The 26,939-nt window shown below is 36.5% G+C and overlaps 1 protein-coding gene across 4 annotated transcripts in view; it reads left to right on the top strand.

The window, feature by feature from the left end:
• DDHD1 (DDHD domain containing 1) overlaps positions 1-18,730 on the top strand; it is a 124,593-nt gene extending 105,863 nt beyond the window's left edge. For 2 of the 4 annotated variants that reach the window (XM_032179353.2, XM_032179355.2), the window contains 7 exons: positions 1,584-1,846; positions 3,546-3,621; positions 6,146-6,295; positions 8,867-9,119; positions 10,460-10,651; positions 13,177-13,260; positions 18,061-18,730. In XM_032179353.2, the coding sequence (XP_032035244.1) occupies positions 1,584-1,846; positions 3,546-3,621; positions 6,146-6,295; positions 8,867-9,119; positions 10,460-10,651; positions 13,177-13,260; positions 18,061-18,242 (1,200 nt within the window). In that variant the 3' untranslated portion in view covers positions 18,243-18,730. The remainder of the gene's footprint in view (positions 1-1,583; positions 1,847-3,545; positions 3,622-6,145; positions 6,296-8,866; positions 9,120-10,459; positions 10,652-13,176; positions 13,261-18,060) is intronic. The other 2 variants (XM_032179356.2, XM_032179357.2) reach the window with 1 other exon arrangement.
• The last annotated feature ends 8,209 nt before the right edge of the window (positions 18,731-26,939 follow it).

Below are 26,939 nucleotides of genomic sequence, written 5' to 3' on the forward strand. Positions count from 1 at the left end.
TCCTGAAACTATATTAATTAGAGTTTTACTTACAACCCATGTCTTAGAAGATGTTTATGTACATTGCCATTAAATCGGTAGTTTCTAAAGTGTAGTCCTCAGGCCAGTAGCATCATCTTCTGGGAGCATAATGAAATGCAGATTCCCAGGCCACATCTCAGCACTTCTGGATCAAAAAGTCTGGTGTGGTACCTAGAAATCTGTATTTAACAAGCCCTACAGGTTATTCTAATGCATGTTGCAAATTGGAGAACCATTGCACTAAAGCATGTAATTCTTTTTTACTTCTTGATTAAAGAGTCTAATTAAAATAAAACTTTGGCATTTCTCCCTAGAGAAAAGGCAGCTTATCATCCTTCCACATGCTGCAAGCTTGTCTTATCTTTTTCTTTCTTCATCAGCTGAATATATTTCATCAGACATGATAGTTTCAGAGCTTTAACTAGACCTTTAGCTTTAACCAGTATTGCATTATGGAGCTCTGAGATGTCAGCAGAGACCGTCATCCCTTTATTCATGTCACTGCTAACCCTGCCAATCATAAAGTACATAAAGAATGATTTTCAGGTTGTGTCAGCAGATAAAGAATTTTCAATAGAAGTTGATAGTGGCTAGTTTTCTCTTGAGACATAGTAACAAACTTGAAAATTGAAGCAACAAATAACTAATATGTATATGTCAGAGTAGCAGCTGGTATATTAAGAAGTACTGAAATGAGAAATTGAACATCCAGCAGGAAATTCTTAATCCAATAGAAATAAGCAATGGTAGGAAGAAGAGAAGACTGCCTTAAAACTCAGATCAGGGCCCAGGATGGGTTTGAGTAACAAAAGAACCTTATTCTTCTGACTTTATGGAATATTTCAGTAATATTTGTTAAAGCTTAATTTCAAAGAAAGCACTTTTACAAAGAAAAATTATGAAAATACTCCCCACATTATTAACCTCTAAACTTAAAATAGCTCTGCTTTCCAGACATAGAAAACAACTTTTTACTTTTATATCTGTATTGCCAACTTAGTGGGAATTTTGAAATACCCAGTAGATCAACTTTAGTTTTTTCTTCAGTCATTCAGTGGCCTTTTATTACATTACTCTATCTAAATGCACAATAATTTATAATATGTTAGTATACATATTATCACAAGCCCAGATACTCATTTTCTAAAATTTACTGACTAAAAACTACAAGGTACAAAAATTTAGAATTGCATGTGGATAAGTTACAACAAAAAAGAAATTTGCAGGGGTCTTTGAAAATCTTATTGGTATTTGCATAGAACTTTGGTTTGTTTGTTTTTTTTTAATCTATGGAACTTCTGGTTTATACAGTTGGTTTAAGGACTACAGAAGGATCTATGTAGGTAGTATCTGCCTATATTCTTAGTGATGATATGGATTATAACAGTATGTATACCTTACTTCATTCCTGCAAGATTTTGAAAGACCTAAGTTAATTTTAATAACCTAGGTATATTTAATCGGTAATGTATGTTTTTCTACCTTAATGTATTTGAGTTTAGAATAAGTGTATAGTAGTCAGTGACAACTCTAATATGATAATGTTTTCTTATTTCAAACAGCTAGTTAAAGGCCTTCAGCAAGAGCTGAATCGATTATATTCCCTTTTCTGTTCTCGGAATCCAGACTTTGAAGAAAAAGGGGGTAAAGTCTCAATAGTATCACATTCCTTGGGATGTGTAATTACTTATGACATAATGACTGGCTGGAATCCAGTTCGACTCTATGAACAGTTGCTGCAAAAGGAAGAAGAGTTGCCTGATGAACGATGGATGAGCTATGAAGAACGACATCTTCTTGATGAACTCTATATAACAAAACGACGGTAAAATATCCTAATCTTTTGAAAAATTTTTAAATGTCTTTATGGAATTACTGGACCTCTTAGGAGAAAACTAAGAATTTCATGATAAAGAAATAATGCATTGTTCAAGGTACAAAGATTACTACATAGCATGCCTAATCAAGCTAGAGACTGTTGATTTTCATGCTAATTACATGCATTTTCCTGTAGCATAAAATAAATTCTTTTGTTATTCTCCTTGTTTTCCTTTCATCTTTTTCACAATTTGTTAGGAGTGAAATTTAAAACTTATTCCAAGCTTAGTCACTGCATAGAATCCTTATTGAAAATGTTTTGAGGTGGGTTTCTACCTTTTTAATTATTCTGAAAATAATTTTTATGCGCTTTTTTTTAGCAAATATTTTTTTTACATGTTATATGTATAAACATAATTATATGTGTTATATAATTATAAATAGATTTTATAATTATTTAATCATTTGTGGCCCTCCCGATACTATCTTTTAATTCTTTGCTGCATTCCTATCTTCATCTCTAGTTACATGCCTTATCTTTTGTTCTCTTTATATGATTAATTCTAATACAAAAATGAAAAATCACTCATTTTGATAATTTACTAGCATATTAAAACAAATGTGCTAGTTGACTAAAATTTTTACTAGTTTTGTTTTTGTCTTATAGATGTTAACTAAGGATTTCATTTAGAATCTTATTAAGTATCATAGGCTAGACACATAAATACTATAGTGTCAAAATAATTGTTAGGTTTGAAATAAAATGTCATGTTTGCCAAGACTCGGAGCAGCATTTTAGATGTATAAATCCAGTAAAACTTAAAAAAAAAAAAAAAAAAGCATGGAAAATAACAGATTTTTTTTTTTTTTTTTTTGGAGACAGAGTCTTGCTCTGTTGCCCAGGCTGAAGTGCAGTGGCACAATCTCAGCTCACCACAACCTCTTGTCTTCCAGGTTCAAGTGATTCTCCTGCCCCCGCCTCCCCAGTAGCTGGGATTACAGGCATCTGCTACCACGCCTGGCTCATTTTCGTATTTTTAGTAGAGATGAGGTTTCACCATGTTGGCCAGGCTGGTCTTGAACTCCTGACCTTAAGTGATCCACCCACCTGAGCCTCCCAAAGTGCTGGGATTCCAGACATGAGCTACTGCGCCTGGCCAACTATAGCTTTTAAAAAATACTAATAATAATAACTTCATTCCATAGTTTACTAAATGTAAGTAGCTATGAAACATTGTAATTGAAAATGATATTCATCAACAGAGAAGGGTTAGACTATATGGTTCACCTGTATTTTGGACAGTCATAGTTGTTAAAAAAAAAGATTGAAGTTGGTCAGGAGGCAATGAAATGATAAGATCTCTAAACTCTGAAGTATAGAAAAAGAACAGTATATATGGTATTAACCGTTTGGTATAATTTTTTAAAAGATGTATATGTGCTTGTATATGACTCACATTTTACTACCAAAAAAGCTATTAACAGCAGGTATCATGACAACTAGGGGTACTTTTACTAATTATTTCATAAATTTTTATATACTTTCTGTACTGTGGCAGAGACATTTATTAAGTACTGTCAACCAGGATTAATGTGAGGGATAATGGACCATCATCCACGTCTTTATACTTTAGTAAGCTAGCAAGCATCTAATATTTATGAAATTATAAATACGTGTGTGTATATAATCTCATACCCCTTCTTAGGCTGAAGGAAATAGAAGAACGGCTGCATGGATTGAAAGCATTGTCTATGACACAAACACCTGCCTTAAAATTTAAGGTAAGGAAAGAGCAATGTGTTCTTCAACATTGATCTCAGTATTTTTTTTAACGTCATCTGAAATATGCCTTTAGGATTCAAATGAAAGTTTATTGTTCTTTCAAAATAAATATTTATTCAACATATACTATATGTTGGACACTGCCGTTTCTGGTTGTACAAAGAAAAGAATAGACAAGTCAGTTCCCCAGTCCTCAGGTTATATAACACAGTATTATTGATACTATTATCAGTATTACAGAACAATATATTACAAGAGAGGGAGGTTCTAATTTTGCCTGCAAAAGTTTACAGAGGAGTGATATTTGTACTTGGTCTCAGTAAATTAGATATTGCCAAGGGAAAGAAAGGAGAGATGCTATTCTGTGTAAGAGGAATGGCATAAACAAAGACATGGAGGGCTGTATATATATATGAAGATATACCTCAAGAAGCATCAACTAATCTAGAATAGTGGTAAAGAAAAATAGAGACAGATGAGAAATATTTACTATTTAGAATTAAGAAATCTTAGTGATCACCTAGTTGGTCAGTGGTGAGAAAAAATCAGAGGAAGTATATGAGTAATGATTCCAGGGATGGAAAGCTGGCATTTCAATGGGTGAACAATATATGACAAAAGCACAAGACAGAGGGTTAGCTTGGAGCTGGGTGAGCAAACTTAGTTTAGCTAGAATATATAGGAGTCAGGACAAGGAGGCAGTGAGAGAGCAGGAATAGCTAGAAATAAGGAACTTATATTGATATGGGCATTGGGAAGCTTTGCAGGGTTTTTAAGTATCAGAATGACCTGTTGAAAGCAGTGATTTAGGAAAATGTGGCAGAGGTGTCAGCATTGACTAGACTATTGGAAAGGACACACCCTATAGCTGAATAACAAATAACTTGTTTGCAGTGTTAAATGGGAAATGTCATAAGTTTCCTAATACTCATTTCCTGTTCAGTATTTGCTTATGTCTAGTATACTATATTACCTCTTCTTGAAATGTGTTTCTTTTATCACAAGAACTTAACACACAGGTTAAGATGTGGAATGATGCAGAAATTTCTTTAAAACGTTAAGAGTTTTTAAATTGAATCTATCTCCATTACTTACAAAGTGTTTTTTTAAAAATACATATATTATATATATAATATATATATATATATTCCATACATTGCAAAACAATGTGGTAAGTTATAACATATTTTTAAAAGCCCTAAGAGTATGGTCTTTGGAGTAATCCCATTGTAGAATTTGCATTTCATCTCTACTATCATTACTTTTTTTTTTTTTTTTTTTTTTGAGATGGAGTCTTGCTCTGTCGCCCAGGCTGGAGTGCAGTGGCGTGATCTTGGCCCACTGCAACCTCCGCCCCTCTGATTCAAGTGATTGTCCTGCCTCAGCCTCCCGAGTAGCTGGGATTACAGGCGCCTGCCACCACGCCCAGCTAATTTTTGTATTTTTAGTAGAGACGGGGGTTTCACCATGTTGGCCAGGCTGGTCTCGAACTCCTGACCTCGTGATCCACCCGCCACGGCCTCCCAAGGTGCTGGGATTACAGGCGTGAGCCACCGCACCCAGCCTATCAGACTGTTTTTATTCTCAAAAATAAACCAGGTTATGGCCGGGCACGGTGGCTCATGCCTGTAATCCCACCACTTTGGGAGGCCAAGGCAGGCGGATCACGAGGTCAGGAGATCGAGACTATCCTAACACGGTGAAACCCCGTCTCTACTAAAAATACAAAAAAATTTGCTGGGCGTGGTGGCGGGCGCCTGTAGTCCTGGCTACTCAGGAGGCTGAGGCAGGAGAATGGCGTGAACCCAGGAGGCGGAGCTTGCAGTAAGCTGAGATCGCACCACTGCACTCCAGCCTGGGTGACAGAGCGAGACTCGGTCTCAAAAAATAAATAAATTAATTAATTAAATAAAATTAACCAAGTTATTTCCCACCTTGGCTTTAGTTCATTTGGTTCTACGAGTCTGGAATGTTATTCTTTCCGGCACCAATATCCAACCCCAGCTGTAGAAACCTTTCTCGTCTTTTACTGGCCAATGCACAGGCTACCTCCTCTGTAAAGCCTTCAAAGTTCGAATTATTTTTTTCACTCTCTTAAAGCATTATTTCCCTCTGCTATGCACGTATTTTATTCTGCGTTCCCCACAGGACTGTAAATTTTGAGTGCAGAAGCTGTGTCTTACTGGTCTTTATGTCCATCACAGCACTGAGTGTATTACTTCACACAAAGTAGTACCTCAATAAATATTTGATTAGTGTATACAAATATACAAGAAAATGATCCTTATCTTCCTTTTATTCAACTAGTATTAGATTTAAAGATAATGAAGTATCTCGTGGAAATAGATTATTCTAGAATGGTTAATGGTTGGCAGAGGCCATCTGGATAACTCTTATTAAAAACGAATATACTCAAAGATAATTTTATTATTTCTATTTGGCTATATATTATGTTATGCCCAAATTTTGTTGAAAAGTAACACTTCACCATTTTTAAACTTTAAGATGACTTTATCATTTTAGGTTGAGAATTTCTTCTGTATGGGATCCCCATTAGCAGTTTTCTTGGCGTTGCGTGGCATCCGCCCAGGAAATACTGGAAGTCAAGACCATATTTTGCCTAGAGAGATTTGTAACCGGTTACTAAATATTTTTCATCCTACAGATCCAGTGGTGAGTTGCAATATAGACTCTTTTTTTCTCAATGTCAAATTGTTCCTAAAAAGAATCTATCAGCTGGGCACAGTGGCTCATGCCTGTAATACCAGCACTTTGAGAGGCTGAGGCAGGCGGATCATCTGAGGTCAGGAGTTCAAGACCAGCCTGACCAACATGGTGAAACCTCATCTCTACTAAAAGTACAAAAATTAGCTGGGCATGGTAGTGGGTGCCTGTAAGGCAGGAGAATCACTTGAACCTGGGAGGTGGAGGTTGGAGTGAGCCAAGATCATGCCACTGCACTCCAGCTTGGGTGACAGAATAGTGAGACTCCATCTCAAAAAAAAAAAAAAAAAAAAAAAATCCAGGCGTGGTGCTCATGCCTGTAATCCCAGCACTTTGGGAGGCCAAGGCAGGCAGATTGCCTGAGCTCAAGTTCACGACTAGCCTGGGCAACATGGTGAAACTCCGTCTCTACTAAAATACAAAAAATTAGCCGGGCATGGCTGTAATCCCAGCTATTCAGGAGGCTGAGGCAATAGAATTGCTTGAACCTGGGAGGCAGAGGTTGTGGTTAGCTGAGATTGTGCCACTGCACTCCAGCCTGGGCAACAGAGCGAGACTCTGTCTCCAAAAAGTAAAAATCTATATAAGACATCTTACAAGGTGCCATCGAATTAATGAAAACACTTCATTTATCTGATTATTAAACATGTGTTTTGGTTAATTTAGGGCTCATGAGATAAAATACCTTAGAGATGGTCTGGTTATGTTGCACTTGTAATAGAAGAATGTAATGTAAAAATATTATTCCCAGACAGTTAATACAAGAGACAGGAGTCTACTGGACTTTCAAACCTTAACCAATTGTAATACCAGTAACCTAGAAACCATAAATCTTAAAAATCCTGCTCTAAATACTTTTTTAATCTAAAGCATGCTACAGTATTGGAATGTATTTTGTAGACTCTGAAAAATAAAAATATTCAAATACTAAATATCAAAATAAAACTTTATTATAGCCTAATAGAATTGTAAGATGTTAAATTTTTCTATTCTCTGTTTATGCTGTAAATATTTTTTTTAATGGAAGCACCCCAAGACCCTTGCATCCTGGTAAACAGTGTAATGCCAAGTAAGATTTTCAGACAAGAAAAATGCCCCCTTAAAACTTCTTTGGGACAAGGCTGGTTTAACTAAATATTAAACTGTTTTAAATAGCATTTATTCTCTGAAAAAATAGCTTTATATAATTGTGGAAAGTCTTTTAAAGGATCCTTTTAGCTAGTACCAAATAAATGTAACATTGACTAACCATTCGAATTTTAGAAAATCTCCCATATGTTAAAGACTTACAACTGCCATATTAACTTCACTGAACTGGAAGTTTAATATAAGATTCAAATACAAACTGCACAATCCTGGCCAAGTTATTTCTGAGACTGTATCTTATCTGTATGATGTAGATGATAATATTTTGCCTTCTAGGATTGTTAGGATTAAGTAAAATATATATATACGCCCATCTAGACAATAAGCGTTTCATTAACATATACTCATTTTATTCATTGTCTCGTAATTTGAAAGTGAATTTCAGTTCATAGGTCTGCTCTGAGCCCAGTCCTTTGTATAACTTAAACTTTGTTGTAACTTTAAAGGAGGGTTCCAAACTCTTAAATTTTTATTATTCATTTTATAGTTTTTCTGTGATTTAAAAAAAAATTAATACTTTGTTAAATAGTTTACGTCAGAACGGTGCAAGACAGTTTTTACAAATGTTATCTGCTCTTTCTCACATCTCTGTAAGAGAGGAAGTGTTACCTCCTTTCTACAGCTCAGGAAACTCAGGGCTCCGAGACCTAGTGACTTAACAAGCATCATGCAATTAATAAGTGACAGAGGCCGGGCACAGTGCCTCATACCTGTTATCCCAACACTTTGGGAGGCTGAGGTGGGAGGATTGCCTGAGCCCAGGAGTTTGAGACCAGCCTGGGCACCATGGCGAGACCCCATCTCCATCTTAAAAGATAAAATTTTCTAAAAATGTAAATTGAAAAATAAGTGATAGAAACCCGAATATGAATTTTGGGGATTCTGATGCCATATCCATTGCCTTTTCTGCTGTCTCGTCGGTACTTCACATCAGACACATGCTCTTATGCTGGCATCTGATTTATGCTGTTACTATATCAATCTATTTTAAAATACAGCTTAAACAGAGCTCCTAAAATATTAAAAATTGGCCTTATTTGCTGTTTCCCAGGATTACCATCTAGTACTTCAACTTTGCTCATGAGACTAAAATAAATCTAATTTTTACATGATATCAGAACATAATAAAAATATTTCTCTGAAAAACTAATTGATAGACACCACTAGCCTAGACTGTTTTTCATAATCTCATCATTAGACCAACTGCATATTAACAGTGAACAAATAGAAATACATGTTTGAAATAACTATTGTTTTTTAATTAAATTCCTTCTCTGAGTTTTACTTAACATGCAATAGAGTAAGAACAGTTTACTAAAATCCAAGCATTGTGATTTAACACTGTGTTTCTTTGAATTTTTTTTTTAAATCAAGGCTTATAGATTAGAACCATTAATACTGAAACACTACAGCAACATTTCACCTGTCCAGATCCACTGGTACAATACTTCAAATCCTCTACCTTATGAACATATGAAGCCAAGCTTTCTCAACCCAGCTAAAGAACCTACCTCAGTTTCAGAGAATGAAGGCATTTCAACCATACCAAGCCCTGTGACCTCACCAGTCTTGTCCCGCCGACACTATGGAGAATCTATAACAAATATAGGCAAAGCAAGCATATTAGGTAATTTCTCTTAAGTATTCCTTATCTGTGCATATAAGCACTTTTATAGACATTAAGTTTGGGGGACTAGAAGTATTGTATGTATTAGGAAACTCCCAATAGTTAATCCCTGTGTCTAGAATTAACTACCCTCCCAATGCTCATATTCGAGGCCCAAAAAGCTCTAAAGTTCTCTCATTAGATCAGATCTTATAGTTTTAGAATATGAGATAGCTGGATGGACCAGAAAAAGCTGTTCTGAGAATCAAGTCCCTCATTTTAATCTTGGTCCTACCGCTTGCTGTGAGATCTTGAGTAAATAATATAGTTTTTAATGCTCTACTTGCTCATCTGTGAAATGAGAAAGCACTTGTGTCAGAGGGTGCTCCCTACCAACCAGTTATCTGATCTATTCTAAAAGTCTCTCGAACTATGTGATTCCTGAGGGCAACAAGGATGTTTAATTTTTCTTTGAATGATCTCCAGTACTGGCGCAATGTTTGCTGTATCACTGGAACTCGATTATGTGCTGTTTGAATCTGTCCATTGCCTTTGATTACAAGTTGCCTTAATATAAAATACCACAAGGTGGCACTATAAATAGGCTTTATCTCCTGGACTCATTGGCTGTTTCACTTTCTCATGTTAATACATTGTTTATTGATGGCTTTTTCTTACATGTCCATTTAAATTCAGTAGTAAGTATATCAATAGTAAATCTATACTCATGTCAATGGGATGGTTCTTTTATTAAAGATTTTAATCTTGCCAAATATTTTAATAAACTGTGATCGCTCGGCACGGTGGCTCACGCCTGTAATCCCAGCACTTTGGGAGGCTGAGGCGGGCGGATCACGAGGTCAGGAGATCCAGACCATCCTGGCTAACACAGTGAAACCCCGTCTCTACTAAAAATACAAAACATTAGCCGGGCGTGGTGGCGGGCGCCTGTAGTCCCAGCTACTCGGGAGGCTGAGGCAGGAGAATGGCGTGAACCCGGGAGGCGGAGCTTGCAGTGAGCCGAGATCGCACCACTGCACTCCAGCCTGGGCGACAGAGCGAGACTCCGTCCCAAAAAATAATAAATAAACAAACCATGATCACTTAAATAAAATAGAATCTTTATTCCTTTGTTTATATATTCCTGTATTATATTCCTAGAGCTTATACAACTCTCATTCTATTCACCATTTTTATTTAGAAACCTGCAATATAAATTATAATTTTCTTATGTTCCCACCCTGGAAAAACATGACTAGGGTTTGGTCCCTCTGCCAGTTGGCTGTAATTATGGGTGGTGCTCTTTAACTTAGAGTGTGGTGTAATTCAACAGAATGACTACCCTGCTTTGTGAAATACAGGGGCTGCTAGCATTGGAAAGGGACTTGGAGGAATGTTGTTCTCAAGATTTGGACGTTCATCTACAACACAGTCATCTGAAACATCAAAGGACTCAATGGAAGATGAGAAGAAGCCAGTTGCCTCACCTTCTGCTACCACCGTAGCAACACAGACCCTTCCACATAGCAGTTCTGGCTTCCTTGATTCTGCATGTTAGTTCATACATTATTTCCTTAAGTTTATACTGTATCTTTTTAAAACTTGGGGAGGGCAGGGAGGTATAAGATATTAATGCTAGCTAGTCAACTCTAAGACCTAAAGTGTGCCTTAACTTTGAAAGAAAAAAAATGCTTTCCTTCTGCTTATATTTTTAAGAATAATTTCCAGGAAAATGCAGTTTTACTTTCTGCATTGGTGAATTAATAGAATATTAATAATTAGGGCCTCGTGGCACAGGGTCTTAAACATCAAGCATAAAACAAATCTCTTTAGGGTAAGTACCCCCTGAAGTTTATAAAGTAGATTTTTACTAATGTGATCTTCTCAGTCTCAAAAATCATGTAATTATTGCTTTAGATCTGTGCTGTATCTGGTCTTGAGACTTTAAAAACTGCTATACCAAAGTCATCCTACTTCTATTCAAAGCTTAGAAATTTTATTGGATCTGCTGAATGGCTTCCAATTCTATCCCAGCTACCTAGTGTAAAGCAGATATTGAAAAAATGAGTAAATAAATGGATAGTTATGTTGGACTTAGCATTATATGGATCTTTATTTAAGCTTTCTCCGGTGGACTTAGAAAGTTTGAAATGTTGAGTAGTTGTGAAACACTAATACACTTAGTATATATTTACTTGCAGGAGTCTGAACTTGTACATTATTTTTAGGTGTCTAGTAAAATAAAACTAAAACATCAAGTCCTATTTTTTCATCGACACCTATAAAGAAATATAAATTCTGAAACTAGCTACTCCTTTTCTATAACTATAGCAGGGAGAAACTTTTCTTTCTCTAGAAATTTTTAAGCGGATTTTATTTGTTACTTATAGTCTTGTGTTCTTACTGTGTCTGCTACTCTAAATTGTAAAATGATGGCATTCATTGCCATCCATCCTTAGAAAGTTCAGGTGTGACACTCCTGGAGGCTGAGTAATTCTTCCACAGTCAACTCCACTCCAGGATGAATTATTAATAGGATTGAACATTCCTACTTGGGCCAACAGCATTTTTGATTTAATTCTATCTGTGCCAGACTCTGGACACTGAAAATTTTATAATTGCAAGTCTGAAAAATTCTTTTTTAGACTTTGATATTTGCATTAAATATATTTTACTTCTCCTATAAGAGTTCTCATACTATTTCTGACTTGTTTCCTTTTCTACTTAATATCAAAAATGTGATTGTGAAAATACAAAATTCTGTTGTGACATGCAGATGTCAAGAAAACTCTAACTCCTGAGGAAAATTAATTTCAAAGAATTTTGTAAGGTAGCAGGTAAAACATCATGGTTCTCTGTAGTGTCATTAATGCACAACAGTAGTGCTAGTAAACATTAGAGTGAGTGAGGGAGCAAGAAGAGCAGGGTAGGGTTTAACCCCCTAGAAAAAGGATAATGAAAATGTATGTATAGAATCTATAGGCTCTGAGGGAATAAAACTTTTTTAGCTTTTTTTTTTTCTGTTTAACATAGTAATTTCAGAATAATAGAGAAACCCCCAGTTGTTTCGTCCAGAACAGCAGTTAGTAGAGGTGCATAGCTGTATTGCATCTTTTTATTTTGAGAGCTTAACAAAATACATACTATGTCATTCTTACACATAAATTCTTTGATAGTCCAAATGGTAAATTTGTTGTCAACAAGACTCAATGTGAGGTAATTATGAGTCTTACACATATTCACATATTACACATACTTATATATTATACATATTACACATATTCACCTCTAGATATAGCTATAACTATTAAAATTGGACTATTATAATAAGATTCTGCCTTTTAAATCCTATTCCCAAGATTTGCTTTACTAATTATTTGGCTTGCTTCAATAATGTAATCTGTGTAATCGTCATAATTTCTCGTCGTAAGTGCTGTCTTGGCTATATCGTGCAAATCATAAAACTTTTCTTCATTAAATCTTCTTTCTGAAATTTGGTCATTGTGATTAGGTGATTCTGGCTTCCCTCCTTACTTCCTTCTACTTACATTAATTGCCTCAGTTCTTCTGGATAACCTTTATTCTGAAGCTACCGACTTTGATTCACTTGCTATTTGAGGGTAAAATGGGGCACAGGCTTAGAATTCATGATCTATCTGTTTCTTTATGTGAAGAATGAGTGTTGTCAATTGAAACCTATTTTATTTTCATCCAGTTGAAGCATCTTACGTAGCTATTCTTCATTTCTTTTGAAAAGTCTAGACTTCTTTTCTAACATATAATGCAAAGATCTGTTTCTTTTAGCCTTGTTTTGCATCTAGGTTAGGAACTAAATTAGCTGTGAATTTGAGGAATATCTGGGTGTTAACAGATTGTGAGATTATATTTCAAGTTAGTTATGCTTACATTTTCCATGAAAGAGCTCCTTACAAAAATTAAGATGTGTACTACTTTATGTATGCTAGATTTAGTCAGCTTATTTGGGAGTGTTGTTCTAACTTTTGGCCACTACATCATTGAAGGCCATTGTTAATCATCAGCCAACCCTTTACAGCATCTTGTGTTTTTTTTTTCACAGATTTCAGACTTCAAGAATCGTTCTTTAATCTCCCACAACTTCTTTTTCCGGAAAATGTAATGCAGAATAAAGATAATGCCCTCGGTATGGTATATGTCAGGAATAGCATTCAGAACACTATAAAAATGATCTACTTAGAGTTCTTCTGCTTATTGAAAAACTGGATCAGTTCTTCTATGAGATCCCAGCTTCAGTGTTACCATTACAGACTATTTTATGTGTATTTTCTTCCCATATCTTCTAATCTTAAATGGTAGTGGTTCTGAAACCTGAAAATTGACTAGCCACTTAATGTGCTAAAGTACATTCATGTATACTTCTACAAAGAAGGAACCTGAAGAAAAGCATAAGGTCATTTTCTTTCTTCTTTATTGTCCTAAAGGCTCCAAAGAGGTTTGCTATTTCTTTTCATTTAATACATTTAGATATAAAAGGGTTTCTAATAGGACAAAGAATGTAATCATTCTTGGTTATTTCAGGTATCAGTAAATTTACCACTTAGAGTTGTAGGTATGTCATAGCTGATTGCTTTCAACACAGATATTTAATGTAGTTTAGGGGAATACATTCACTTTTAAAAACAGTATTCTTGGATGTAAGAGATATTTTTAATCTCTTAATTTTCAGTATATTCTAAATGTATCACTATGGATTAACTTTAGCAGTTCAAAATTATTTTTATGACTAACTTCTGATTCTTTTTCCACAGCTTCTCTTTTTAAAAAAAAAAAAAAAATACTGGATTTTATCTCTGACAAAACACGTTACAGGGCTTTGTGGGTTTTTTTTTCTTTTAATGTTTTAACCAAATCTCATTTTACAGATTCTTTATTTGATCACCAATTTTCGTAAATTTTTTCAAGTAAAAAAAAAAAAACTCTTACATTACATCAGTTTGTGTTGATCTAACTCAGTGAATTCCCCTTAAGAAATTATCTTACATAAGTGCTCTCTCTGGTCTCTGCCCAAGCCAGCCTCCTTCATAAAGAAATAATTTTATTTATGTTTTTTGCATTTTTGGTTGGAAAAAGGAAAATTAATTCACTCATATTTGTCCTGCAACCAAGTAGCCCATATATCCAGTATCTCAAAACCATCCTACCTAGCTACCTAAGTAGTTAAACCTGTAATCATAACTACACAAAATGATTCAGATGGTAATATCTATATTGCTTCTTTTTGTGCTTCCTGTTTTCATTCACTGAACAATTATTTACTTCACTGTTTACCTTGAGCCAAGAGACCATGGTAGTCACTAGAAAAGATAAGATGAAACAAATTTCAATACTGCCTATAAAGATGCTAGTGTGAAAATTATGTATTTTCTAAAGAGCATAAACTCTAGTAGGGAAGGTAGATAACTGCATAACTAATTATAATATATGGTAGAATGTGACGAACCACAAAACATGGGTACAATAAAGGACTCTCTCAGTTCTAAGGAATGAAAGATTGCTTTCACCTGGAGAAAGGTCTCAGTCATTCATACAAAGAAATGAATGGCTAGATTTGTTGGACCCTTCACAATTTGGTTTGACAAAATTTTCTAGTCAAATTCAGAACTACTCCCTTTTAATCATTCCTGGTTTTTCTAAAGAAAACTAACTTATATTTCCCCTCGTACCCCATGCTTCCCACCTCTGCAGTTTTGCTCATGCTGTTTCTTCTCCCTGCAGTGTCTTTTCATCTCTACATGTCCAAATCCTCCTCCTTCCAGAGAGCCTTTTATGATTTCTCCAGGTGAAAGCCATCTTTCATTCCTTAGAACTGAGAGAGTCCTTTACTGTACCTCTGTTTTGTGGTTCATCACATTCTACCATATATTATAATTACTTATTATATGTCTGTTGACAAGCCTTGTGCACAAAAGAATTCTCTGATGAAAGCACACTACTGATGACACTTGACCTTCACACTATGGAGATTCCTTGATTGTCAAGCACTTCCACATGGAATGTAGCAGATATTCTACTTTGGGGAACAGGGAAAGAAACATGCCTATGTATGTGACACCCTAGAAAGAAAATAATCCATGTTTTAAAACAGTGTAAGCAAAGAGTTGATGAGATTGTTTAAAAACAGTTTCTTTTCTCATTTTTACTTCTCTTCAACTGTTCAGAAACCTGATTCTTCTTTTTTATGGATAGAGAAATTCTGTCACTTGGGCGTTCCTGAGATAAAAAGAAGTGATGATTTTATGTTCTCCTTTTTTTTTTTGACCTAGCTCAGCTAGAGAAACCAGGAAAAAACTACCAACCTGTATGACAACACCCATTCTTGAGATGGTAATAATGAGAAAGTAGGTCCTAGGCTAATCCACGTAGATTTGAGCCTACTTTGGCCAAGAGCTGATCTCACAGCACATACGGAATGGTGCTACTGTGTAGACCCTCACTCCCTTGGGAAATCTGTGATCTACCTAAAAGAGAGAGAAAAGATGGAACATAGGCCCACCTAGTTTCATCCATCCACCTACATAACCAACATAGATGTGAGGTCCACTGCACTGACAGCCAGACTGCCTGGGATAAACCTTTTCAGGGAGGACGAGAAACTGAAACAGGTTCATCAAGTACAAGCTAGCTTCCTAATACCCATTTTGATGGAGACAATCTGTAGATAAATATGGAAGGATAAAGGGAGTCAATCTGGTTAGTGACACCGAGTAAAGTCCCTTTAAGTGATAAAATGATAAGGGCACATAGTATAGGACAAGAATGAAATTTAACATTTGAGTGTCTACTCAATCAAAGGCAGTGTTGTAAGACAGTAATAGCGTGTTAAGAATAATTTCAGGAACATCAAAGTGGAGCCAAATAACATGTTATAAACAGGAAATATCTTCTTTTCTTTGACTAAAAAACAGAATTATAACTAAAGAGTGTTGGACTAGGAAAACATTATGAAGTGGCATTTGAAAGTGAATTCTTAAAAATTATAACTTTGTGGTCTTCACCAATATTAACACATTTCCCAACTGTTTTTCATCTTCTTTGTCTTTTGTAGTTCATCTTGACTCATCTTCATTGTGCTTGAGCATTCCAGTTTCTTGTTCTATTTTTGTCTTCCCGACTATTGTGTTGGAATGTACTACAAATCTAATACAAATGTCCCATGGAATACAAAAGATTAGGACATTTACTAACTCACCAGTCCACATGGATTTCAGCTATTTCTGACTTGTTATTGATTCGATTATTGTAATGTAAATTTTAAAAATGCAGTCCAGGCTGGGCGCGGAGGCTCACACTTGTAATCCCAGCACTTTGGGAGGCTGAGGCGGGCAGATCACAATGTCAGGAGTTCAAGACCAGCCTGGCCAATATAGTGAAACCCCATCTCTACTAAAAATACAAAAAAATTAGCCAGGTGTGGTGGTAGGCACCTGTAATCCCAGCTACTCGGGAGGCTGAGGCCAGAGAATTGCTTGAACCCGGGAGGTGGAGGTTTCAGTGAGCAAAGATCGTGCCACTGCACTCCAGCCTGGGTGACAGTGCGAGACTCCATCTCAAAAAAAAAGCAGCCCAAAAAACTTAGTAAAAAGTCCATGTCAATGTATTTTACAAGTATTTTGTAACCTAATTGGTATTTATACCACTTAAATGTAAACCTCTGAAAATGTGTAGCTAGATTTATGAACATACCTTGTAAGAAGAGTGTAGTTTAATAGAAAAATAACAACTGTATAAGCATTGTTAAATTACCAAATGGTATTGTCACAAAATACCTATTTAAAATAAGCATTAACTAAGCATTTATATGAACTATTTCCCTAGAGTATTATGATTTCCTATGTATGATTACCAAATTCCAAGTATAAAGCAAAACCCAACTTTTTCTCCAAACTCCTCCTTAATGTGTGCCAGTTTTACTCTTAAAATCCTTTGGTGCTTGTTCAGGGGCAGACTTTATGGTGTCTGGTTGGTAGCGATTTGAGCAGTTTTGTTTTGTTTGTAACATAGACCCTTCAGAACACTCTGCGGCTCATTAACAGTTTTGAAGGAGTTCCTAAAGATCAAAATGTCGTTTTCTTAAGTGTTTATCTCTAATCATTTATTAAATGAGTGCATTGGAATTATCTTAGAGCCTTGATTTGTTAAGGTGATTTTTCTCTAACAGGTAGTTTTAGAAAATACTTGATTGAATTCACTCAATTGTTTGTGGACAGCACTGTTATAAGCAAAGTCCTTCCTCCCGAGAATCACCACTGCTCCTCCCTGTTTAACTTTCCCAGCCACCCTGCATGTTCTTCTTTTGTTGAACAAACACTTAATGAGCATTTGTATGTCCCAGGCACATAATAGATCCTGCTGAATGGATGGAGACTAGGGTTTATGGGGGTTGCCTGTGAGACATTCAGCCTAGTAGAGAAGAAAACATTCTAGGACTGTACACAGATGGTTATCTTCTAACATACCCCCACACAACTAGTGGATATATGGGGCCTCCCTAAGGAGGAGATTGAATGATCTCTTGCACTCCCACGGGCATTATGGCATGCCAGCCTGGACCGTAAATCTTCAAGAGGGGTGTTTCCCTTATTTTATAGATTAGGCACAAGGATTAAATGGTAATGCCAAGTTTTGAAAGCAATTTTTTTAACTCTGAAAATATTCTGTGATATGCCAAGTGATTTTTTTTGTCTTCCTTTATTATTTCATATTAACTTTAGCATACAAAGGACATAACATTATAAATAGAATCCTATACTACTGAGGCTCTTTTGAGTGTTTTTCTCTTAAGATGATAATGGAAGGTCACTTCTTAAAAAAGTGACAGAATCACTTCTATTTAGCTAAATTTTTACTCTCAACTCTAGTAAGTCTATATAGAACATATTTTATTGTAATCTGTATTCATTTGTTTAACTTCTTTTCTTTTTAGTGGAGTTGGATCACAGGATTGATTTTGAACTCAGAGAAGGCCTTGTGGAGAGCCGCTATTGGTCAGCTGTCACGTCGCATACTGCCTATTGGTCATCCTTGGATGTTGCCCTTTTTCTTTTAACCTTCATGTACAAACATGAGCACGATAATGATGCAAAACCCAATTTAGATCCAATCTGAACTCTTGAAGGACATGAATGGCCTAAAACTGATTTCTTTTTTTCTGTTAAAATGTGTTTGTCAAGATACGGAGATTTCAGGGTTAAAGTATATTTCAGTTTTCTTTAGGGCAACAGATATTTGAATTTAAAAGCACTTTATTTAAAAAAAAAAGTTTTCAGTTCTGAAGAAGTCATTTACAGTTTGCATCATTTTAATTATGAGTCTGACAAAACCTTCTCCAGAGAATCAAGCAAGACCTGGATGTGAAGAAGGTTTGGGTAAACTGCATGTAAAGGCTACAAATCACAATCTGAGTCCTCCCAAATGTAAAGGCATATGGAACATAATGTATTAACCAAAGTATGTTATAAATTAAAAATGGTCCAGGTTCAGCATATTCCATATGAAGATTGCAAGGTGGTGTCATTGTTTTAGATTTCTATGAAGGCTTTCATTTGTACATCCCTTTGAAAAAATATAACAGATTTAAAATGTTTTGAATTTAACTTGTTTAGAAAAACTAATGCTTAAAACAATATTTGAACTACTGTATTTATAATTTATTACCTCTAATTGCTTTATTTCAGTGTATGAGACATTACTGTTTTAATTTTGCTTTGAACATAATTTAAGAACCAGATTTATTTTCTATAGTGTTAAACCCTCTTTTCTCAGAACTCCATCTTTGTACTCTTCAGATGAATATATAGACACTGTGGCATACTTTTTTTTTTTTCATTAAAAACTTATGGCTTCATACAACACTAGTTCAATTTTTTAAATAAACTTTTTATTACGTTACATGTACTTCAGAGAAAGCTAAAGTTTCTCTAAACTTGACATGGAGTACTCCATAATGGGTACATTTCATTAGCTTTATTAGAAAACTAGTAAATGCTTTTGAGTAGGTAGTATGACAGCTATTTTAAATGTATAAACATTTGTGTGCCAAACAACATATACGAAGGGATGGGATGCCACTAAGTAGTGCACATTGTTTCTCAGTGTGCCATTGAGACACAAGGCACAGTCAGGATTCTGAGGCATTAGAAGGGTTTTCTTCAGCTGTAATTGTTTCCACAGTGCTTTTCATCTGAGGGGCTCAAAGTTTAAGAGGAGTACATTCAATAACCCATGTACTAGCTTCTTGAGGTAAGTAAATAAATCTTGTTCTCATGTTACATGTTAATACACCAACGCACCAAAACATTTAAGGTGCCATGAATTAGATTACATCACAAATCAGAAAAACTTGGATTGGGCTAGTCACCGTGGCTCGTGCCTGTAATCCCAACACTTTGGGAGGCCAAGATGGGAGGATCACTTGAACCCAGGATTTCAAGACCAGCTTGGGCAACATAGTGAGACCCCCTTCTCTGCAAAAAATGACAAAAATTAGCCACTTGTAGTGGTGTACACCTGCAGTCCCAGCTACTCAAGAGGCTGAGGTGGGAGGATCACCCGAGCCCAGAAGTTCGAAGCTGCAGTGAGCTCTGATCGCACCAATGCATTCCAGCCTGGGTGACAGAGCCAGACCCTGTCTCTAAAAAACAAAAAAGAAAAGCTTGGGTTGAAGCCAGGCCATACTCTTTTATATGCTGTTCAATGACTTGATTCACATGTGACCTTTTAGTAGTTTGCAAACAATAATAACAGAAGTTGCAATTCATAATTCAGAGAAATGACCATGAAGCCAGTGTTTCCCTGCTTGATTTCTGTGTTCTTGGATTCTCACACAAAAGAGGAGTTACCTAGAGGGGATCAGTAGCCATCCCTGTTGCATACAACTGTCATTTCTGAGTGGTTTCCACTAGGTTCCACTTAAGGTGCTGTCTTTTCTTAACTTGCAAGGAATTGCTTAGCTTCCCAATAATCATTGTCAAACTGGGAGCACAGTTGGTCAGCTGTATCTCTTACCTCCTCCTTTCTTCATAAGACAGTAGAATCTGTGGCTTACTTATAGGTTTTACTTAGCACTTCAGTACTGTTGGCTGCTTCGGCCTTTTGTTGAATTTGCACAACAACATAAAGCACTTCTTTTTAATGTTTAAAAAAAATTCCAAGGCTCCATGACCAAGTATGTGACTCACTAAGAAACCCTTGCTATAAAAGGCTTTTGATGAAATCTTAGCAAAGCTAAAGTATCTCTAACTTAGAGATTCCTATGAACTCAGGTCATTTTCATAGCCTGTTTATTTTGTAGGTCTAATTTAGTTCTCAGGAAAATTAAACTCATGCTATATGACTGTATCGTTAAAGGTACTTGAGCATATGTTGCTGTAGGTGGTATGACACTCAAATGCATAAGAACTTGAGGGGATTTATTCTTAACCACTAGAATATGAAGAGCCCTTTTTACCTGAGAAGAGTGAAATTATGTCAAACCTTTTAATTTGATATCACTGAGTAAAAGGTATGTTCCTATAGCCATAGGAATATGTCTGCTTCCTTTTTTTCATATTGAGAAAACAGTCAAATTTAACCATTTGGAATTTATTTGAATTCATGGAAAGATCAATATTCAAAACCTTTTCAAAAATTAGATGTTCTGGACTACTGGATGGATGTTTTGTTTTCAGTTCATTTTTCATCAGTAGAGATGGTGATTTTGGTTTTGTAGTATCCTTGTTTCTATGTCTGTGCATGTTAATATTGGATGTATTTGTATATACTTAATTAATATACAGACTGTGTCATTCTGGCTTGATTAGAAGCTAAGTCAGTTACTGAGTAACATTTTGCAACTTTATTCCAGCAAGTACTAAATCGGCCAAAAAAAGTTTTGTTTTTGATACCATTAAAATTTTATTCTCTATTTTGTGTACATGCTATGATGATTCTCCCAAGTAGTGATTAGATCACTGAACTTTGGTTAGGTTCCCAAGAATTACTGACGGTTAGAATAAGAATGTCTTAGATTAAATCTTGCTTCATTTTTACTTTAAAATTAGTCTTGCTAAGGCCTTATGTTAGTTCATACTTTCTTTTCAACAGTAATTTTGTTTATAATCCAGTGTTTCTGTATTTTAGGACATAATTTAAACATAGACTGGATTTTGGCCAGGTGTGGCAGCTCATGCCTGTAATCCCAGCACTTTGGGAGGCCAAGCAGGGAAGATTGCTTGAGCCCAGGAGTTGAAAACCAACCTGGACAACATGGTGAAACCCAGTCTCTAAAAAAAAATACAAAAATTAGCTGGGTTTGTTGGCACACGCCTGTGGTCCCAGCTACTCAGGAGGCTGAGGTGGGTAGGATTGCGTGATTCCGGGAGGTCAAGGCTTCAGTGAGCCAAGATTGCACCACTGCACTCCACCTTGGGTGACAGAGCTGGATGCTGTATCCAAAAAAAAAAAAAAAAAAAAGTATATATTTACATACACATACACACTGGGTGTTCTAATAACTGCTCTTTTGTATGTGAAGCAAGCCTTAGGAATCTTACGTTTTACTTATTTCTGTTAAACGGCATCTGTTATCTTTTGAAGTACTCAACACTGAACGAGCTTCATGCTGAATACTCACACTAAAGGCCTCAGACGTGTAAACATTCATCCTTAGTCTCTTTTTTCTCTGTTTCTTCGTTGGGAGCTGAAGCATCCTAGTCTACAGGAAATTTAACACACCATATTCCAGCTTTGCATCACCTGAACAGTAGACAAAAGGAAAAGAAATTGTCAGTGCCGTATCACAGCTAGTGCCTCTGTTCATTCCAGTGATAGTACATGAGCCCCTTCCAATGGAGTCAGATCAAGCCAAGAGATTTTACTGTAAAGTCTGTAGTAGAAGACAAGTAAATAAATTTCTTTTTGATCCATTAGATTGGTATTTCTATCTTCTCAGCTAATTAATGAGTAAGGCACGTGGACAATCGAGAAAACTAATTTGAGTGTATTAAAATTGCTCTTCTAAAAAAAGTAAGATATTAAAGATCAAGGCAGAGCAAAAAAGAATGTAGCAATCATATACTGGAAAAAGAAACTAAGTTTTGCTAAACTGTGTTTGGGGTAGTTGACCTCTGTAGTTATTCTAAAGTTTTCTATCCCTTATCTGTATTCTGCTGTCATTCCTGTGCCTCAAGCCTCTGCCAGGAATTTGATGGTACTCTGGCTGAACTTAAAACATAAGAATCTCAAAGGTCTTATTTAGTAAATGTTAGTGCTGAGTTGGTGACATCCTGGGTTATATACTTTCTCCTTCAGTCTTCAGTAGATGCTTGTGATAGTTTTCAAAGAACCGTAAAATTTCCAGGTTTGTACAGATTTTTAGAGATCATTTAATCTAACCCTGTTATAGTATCATGTCAGCATTTAAATAGCAGTAAAGGTCATGAAAAGTGAAGTGAAGGGCAGCAGACTCCATGAAAAACTAAATACAGCGACAACTGAGGGAAGTGGTAAAGTAAAAAATATTAATGACGGAGTTTTAAAGCTGGAAGGGGCATAGAGACCATTCTTTTCTCAATAATATTCTGCAAATATTAACAGGTGTCATGTCAGAAACTAAGTTTAGAAATTGACAAATTGAAAAATCTCCCTTACAGCAGGGCTTTGGGAGCCTTTGCTACACTAAATGCTCTGTGAATCTGTCTGGTGCTGCGTGGGGGCCTCCAAATTTATTTAACCATGTTTTTAAATTTGGCATTTACCTAGAGAAATGCTATCACATTTAATTCCTTCATTTTACAGTTTCACCTCCTCATGTGATTCCTTCATTTTGTAAGTGACTGATTCCACCCTATACAATCACATGGCCAATCAATGACAGAGTCAGAATTACAACCTAGTCCCGATTCCCAACTATGTCTTATACCAGACTGTTTCCCCTAATTGATAGGAAACTACTCGTAAAGGGCAGAAACTGCCTCTCTTCGTTTTTGTCCCCCAACCTCCCCTCCACACACACACCTCTGTAATCTGATCCTTTACTCAGCAAGCTGTTAACACATGGCTATAGGCTTGAGTTCCCAGTTGGTCCCTTCTTCCTTCCAGACTCTCATAAGAGTACCCTATCAGGTCTGGACAGACTTCCGTTTATGCCTCAGATTCAAAATACCCAGGAAAAAGAAGAAGAAATACAAAACAACAAAAAGAAAATCAAGAAAAAAATAAAATGTCCAGGAAATATTTTGTTAGTTTTCTATTCTGGTGACAAATGCAAACTCAAGGAAACAAGTTGCACAGTGTTAACTAATGTTTAACATTCCTTTCCATAGTGTTTGTTTGTTGGCCTTTTATCAATTCATGACAAATAGGTCACTTCCAAAACTGTTCCAACACAGGTTAACTGAGAAATTTAAAATTTAAGTACTGTCCTTTTTGGAGACTACGAGAAGAGTTCTTACTATTGTGTTTTGTTTTGTTTTTTGGTGTGTGTGTGTGTGTGTGTGTGTGTGTGCGCGTGCATTCCCCAAAAATAGTCCCTTGGCAGATTGTTAGGGTGAACTTTTCCTCTGCCTTTGTGTTTGAATAGGGCTGGGTGCATGCTTAGTATTGTCTGCTACCTCATGGTTTTTCATTTATATGTAACGTGGTACAACTTGCTTCCTCCCCACCCAACAGTTGTCAGGATATGTTGGGGAATATTCTTTAGGAAGATTACATCTGGTCTTCTGTTGGAGTAAGATGAAAAACAAGTATGTTAACACTTGACCTTTAGTGCTTTCTCCTGGAAGACATTGAGGATATCTAGGAGCGTCACTCATACCTTCCCTTGACTGTACCCACACCCACCTTGGTCCCTGCTTGATCTCTCAAACTTTTGTTTCCCTTTGAGCTTCATGACAAAAAATTATAACCATTTTCTGCTTCTAAGGCTGCCATAATCCCAACTTTGCCAGTAAGAAGATGGAGAATTTTTGCTCATAGTGACATTTCTCAGAAGCAGCTGGCACCATGACTCTCCTGAGACCCTTAAGTTGTTTGCTTTCTTTAGCTCCTGTGACTTATGTTCACTCTCCCTAACACTACTAAATGTTGTCAGTGACTGCAATCACAACTCTTTGAAGGCAGGCTTTTTCTTTTTCCTTTTCTTTGTTACCTCTTATTTTCAATAGCCAAAGCAGGTTAGTTTTCTCAGGATCTTCGGTTTTACTGAAGCGTTCATTATTTCTGTTTTCTCTCTGCAATGATCAGTTTGGATGACAGAAACTTTAAACTTTTATTCTAGCATTATCCAGTTCTGATTTTTCTCAGCTGGAACTGGCGCACGCACATTTAATAATTTCAAAGAAGTGAGAGGTAAATGTTTTCTCTTGCATTATACTGTGTTTCTCTAGCTGAATTGATCCGTTTGTTATCTTGCTCACCCGAAACAAGTAGTTGTGCCCTACAGTGAGCAACCTCAGACTAGGCTGTTCTAAGCATTCTGGGGAAAATAATCCTCATCATACAGTTTGTGGTAAGTCTTCCAAAAAGTTTATGAAAATTGAAAGATTTCCCTATTCATCAGCTATGGCTGCCACATTCCATTCTACTAGGAAGGCTGGTGGCCACAACTCCCTCTAGAACATCAGAGGATAAAGTACACTTACATATAAGAAAAGATAGGCATATTCTGATTATGGTTCATTCACAATTTCTCAGTCCAATGTTCAGTCAATGACCACAGCTCTGAGGTCTTCAGGCTAACTCCAAGAACCCGTGCAGATAGAAACCTACTACTACATTTCCACTCACCTTCCCATTCCCCCACCTTTGCTACCAAAGTGACTTTAAAAGTCGAGTTTTTGGTGTTTGTTTTTTTTAATTCCAGGGATTTCAGTGCTGAACAAAAGCAATTCCCTGAGGTGGTACTGACCTTAGATAAGAAGTAAGTGGCCAGGTTATAGGGACTACATATAGAATTGAGATGGGACAGTGAACGGACTGTTAGGGGAAAGAAAAGGTAAATGTGTGAAAGGAAAGAGATTGGGGCATGGTCATGACAGTCTGACAGCTTAGACATTTCAGAGGCATTGTTTCTGAGAAAGGGGATAGGGACACAGGTCTGATGACAACCAGAGCCCTTTGATGATGCCGTCTGTCACTCAAGGCTCCCCACAGCCTGCCCAACCTGACTCTCCTGCCTGCTTCTCCACTGCCTACCTTCAACAATCAAACTATATTTTTGCTACAGCAAACTACATTCCATTTGCCTTTAAATGCTTGCATTTTAGTTATTGTAGTGGCTACCTGTTTTTGTCTGCCCGGCATCCTATTTCCCCTCCTTTTGGATCCTCTCCTAGCCAATTCCATACGTCGTCTTGAACCCTGTCTTGCTCCTGGTTAAAATTATTTTCTGCTTTGTGTGAGTCCCTGTAAGCACCAACAGCTCAATCAGCACTGTCTGTACCATGGCCAGGAGATGAACACATGACTCAGGTCAGACCTTATTTCCCACCCCATAAGCCACAGTGATTAGACAAGAAATAGGCACAGGACCTTAACTAGATAGGGCAGAAGCTTTCCATAGGATTTTATTTGCTGGCCCTGAAATGCAGGTAGCCTTCTATGGCTGTTAAACACAATCCAGTGGCACATGGGGTGATAAGAGGATGGAGCCATCCATGGCAAAAATCCACTCTTTCCTGTGACATGGATTATGTGCATCTGCCAAGAAAAGGAAGCCTACACAAGAAATGAGCCAAGAGTTCTGGGAACTGAAGCAAGTATCACCTCCAGATCAGTTGTACTTTTATTTGCTTACACTATTCTGAGGTGGGTCTCTGTCTCTTGGATCCAAAAGAGTTCAAATTAATACTCATTTAACAAAAAATTACCTCCACATTCCTAATGGAGTTGTCTTTGAAGGTAATGTCTTGTGATCCCCTGGTTGAAATTAATTACTACTTGTGAGCCCCCATTAACAATGTGTTCCTTCTCCATTGCTTGTTTGTATCAGCTTTGCTGAAGATCTATTGGCTGTAGGTGTGCAGCTTTATTTCTGTGTTCTCTATTGTGTTCCATTGGTCTATGTGTCTGTTTTTGTACCAGCGTCGTGCTGTTTTGGTTACTGTGGTCTTATAGTTTGAAGCCACATCTGTGTGATGCTGCTGGCTTTGTTTTTTCTGCTTTGGGTTGCTTTGGCTATTCAGGCTCTGTCTTTGGTTCCATCTGAATTTTAGAATAGTTGTTTCCTAATTCTGCGAAAATTTTCTAAGCTCTGTGAAAAATGAGGTTGGTAGTTTGATAGGACAGCATTGGTTCTGTAAATTGCTTTGGGCAGTATGGCCATTTTTAAACTATGTTGATTCTTCCAATCCGTGAACATGGAATGTTTTTCCATTTTTTGGTTTCATCCCTGATTTCTTTCTGCCATGTTTTGTAGTTCTCCTTGTAGAGATCTTTCACCTCCTAGGTTAGGTATATTCTTAAGTATTTCAATTTTTTTATGGCTATTGTAAATGGCATTGGGTTCTTGATTTGCTCTCAGCTTGAACGTTATTGGTGTATAGAAATGCTCCTGCCCTTTTTGTGCATTGATTTTGTATCCTGAAACTTGACTAAAGTTGTTTAGTCTAGGAGCTTTTGGCAGAGTCTTTGGGGTCTTCTAGGTATAAAATCATATCAGCAAAGAGAGCTAGTTTGATTTCTTTTCCCAGTTGGATGCCTTTTATTTGTTTCTCTTGCCCGATTGCTCTAAGTTGAATAGGAGTGATGAGACTGGGCATCCTCTTCTTATTCCAGTTCTCAAAAGGAATAGTTCCAGCTTTTGCTCATTCCGTATGATGTCTGTGG

Source organism: Hylobates moloch, unplaced genomic scaffold (genome assembly GCF_009828535.3).
Source record: "Hylobates moloch isolate HMO894 unplaced genomic scaffold, HMol_V3 SCAFFOLD_16, whole genome shotgun sequence".
Classification (NCBI taxonomy): Eukaryota; Metazoa; Chordata; class Mammalia; order Primates; family Hylobatidae; genus Hylobates; species Hylobates moloch.